This window comes from Trichinella spiralis (assembly GCF_000181795.1).
Source record: "Trichinella spiralis strain ISS 195 chromosome Unknown Scfld5756, whole genome shotgun sequence".
Taxonomy (NCBI): domain Eukaryota; kingdom Metazoa; phylum Nematoda; class Enoplea; order Trichinellida; family Trichinellidae; genus Trichinella; species Trichinella spiralis.
The window spans coordinates 1-722 of NW_003532695.1; the positions used below are offsets into that span (position 1 = coordinate 1).

At 43.8% G+C, this 722-nt stretch overlaps 1 protein-coding gene across 1 annotated transcript; it reads left to right on the top strand.

The window, feature by feature from the left end:
• Nucleotides 1-357: 357 nt before the first annotated feature.
• Tsp_14139 (conserved hypothetical protein) lies at nt 358-722 on the top strand (the record flags this gene model as incomplete). Its single annotated transcript, XM_003366591.1, has 1 exon — nt 358-722. A coding segment is annotated over exon 1 (113 nt), but the record flags the coding sequence as incomplete, so codon positions are not given.

Genomic DNA, 722 nt, shown 5'->3' on the forward strand with positions numbered 1-722 from the left:
CTCGCACTGTGGTGGATTCACAGCATTTTGTTTTTCAATAAACACTAGTGTGTGTGTTGTTGTAATGCAATCAGCAATCGTTGCGTTGTGTGTGATTGTCTGTGTGTGTGTATGATGAACAACGCGATTTTATTAAATGATCAGTGTTGAGGTGCTGTTGTGATTTTGTCAGTGTGGCAAGTGACAATGATATCAAAATGTGCCTTTGTATTATTAAACGGTTTCATTGCAATAGTGTTGCTCTGTGAAACGTTTATTTTTTGATGTAATTCCGTCAAAATCAAAACGTGACAGTTGGCAATGTACCGTGTGTGTGTGTGTGTTGGTGTCAATGTTGAGTGATGTTTTCTGAAATGTCGACCTCAGATCAGACGAGATTACCCGCTAAATTTAAGCATATCAATAAGCGGTGGAAAAGAAACGAAAACGAATTCTCCAAGTAGCGGCGAGCGAAACGAGAAAAGTCCATACACCGAAGTCGGCGAGCAGTTGTGTTCGTCAACAGTGTGGTGTTAAAGGTGTCGTTGCATGTGCTGAAATCAGTTCGTAGGCTCCCTTGATTGGGGCTTCAGAGCGGGTGCAGGACCCATAACGAACGATGTTTTGTGCATGGTGTCGCGGCTCCTAATCGAGTCGGGTTGCTTGAGACTGCAGCCCAAAGCGGGTGGTAAATCTCACCCAAGACTAAATATTCGTACGAGACCGATAGCGAACAAGTACCG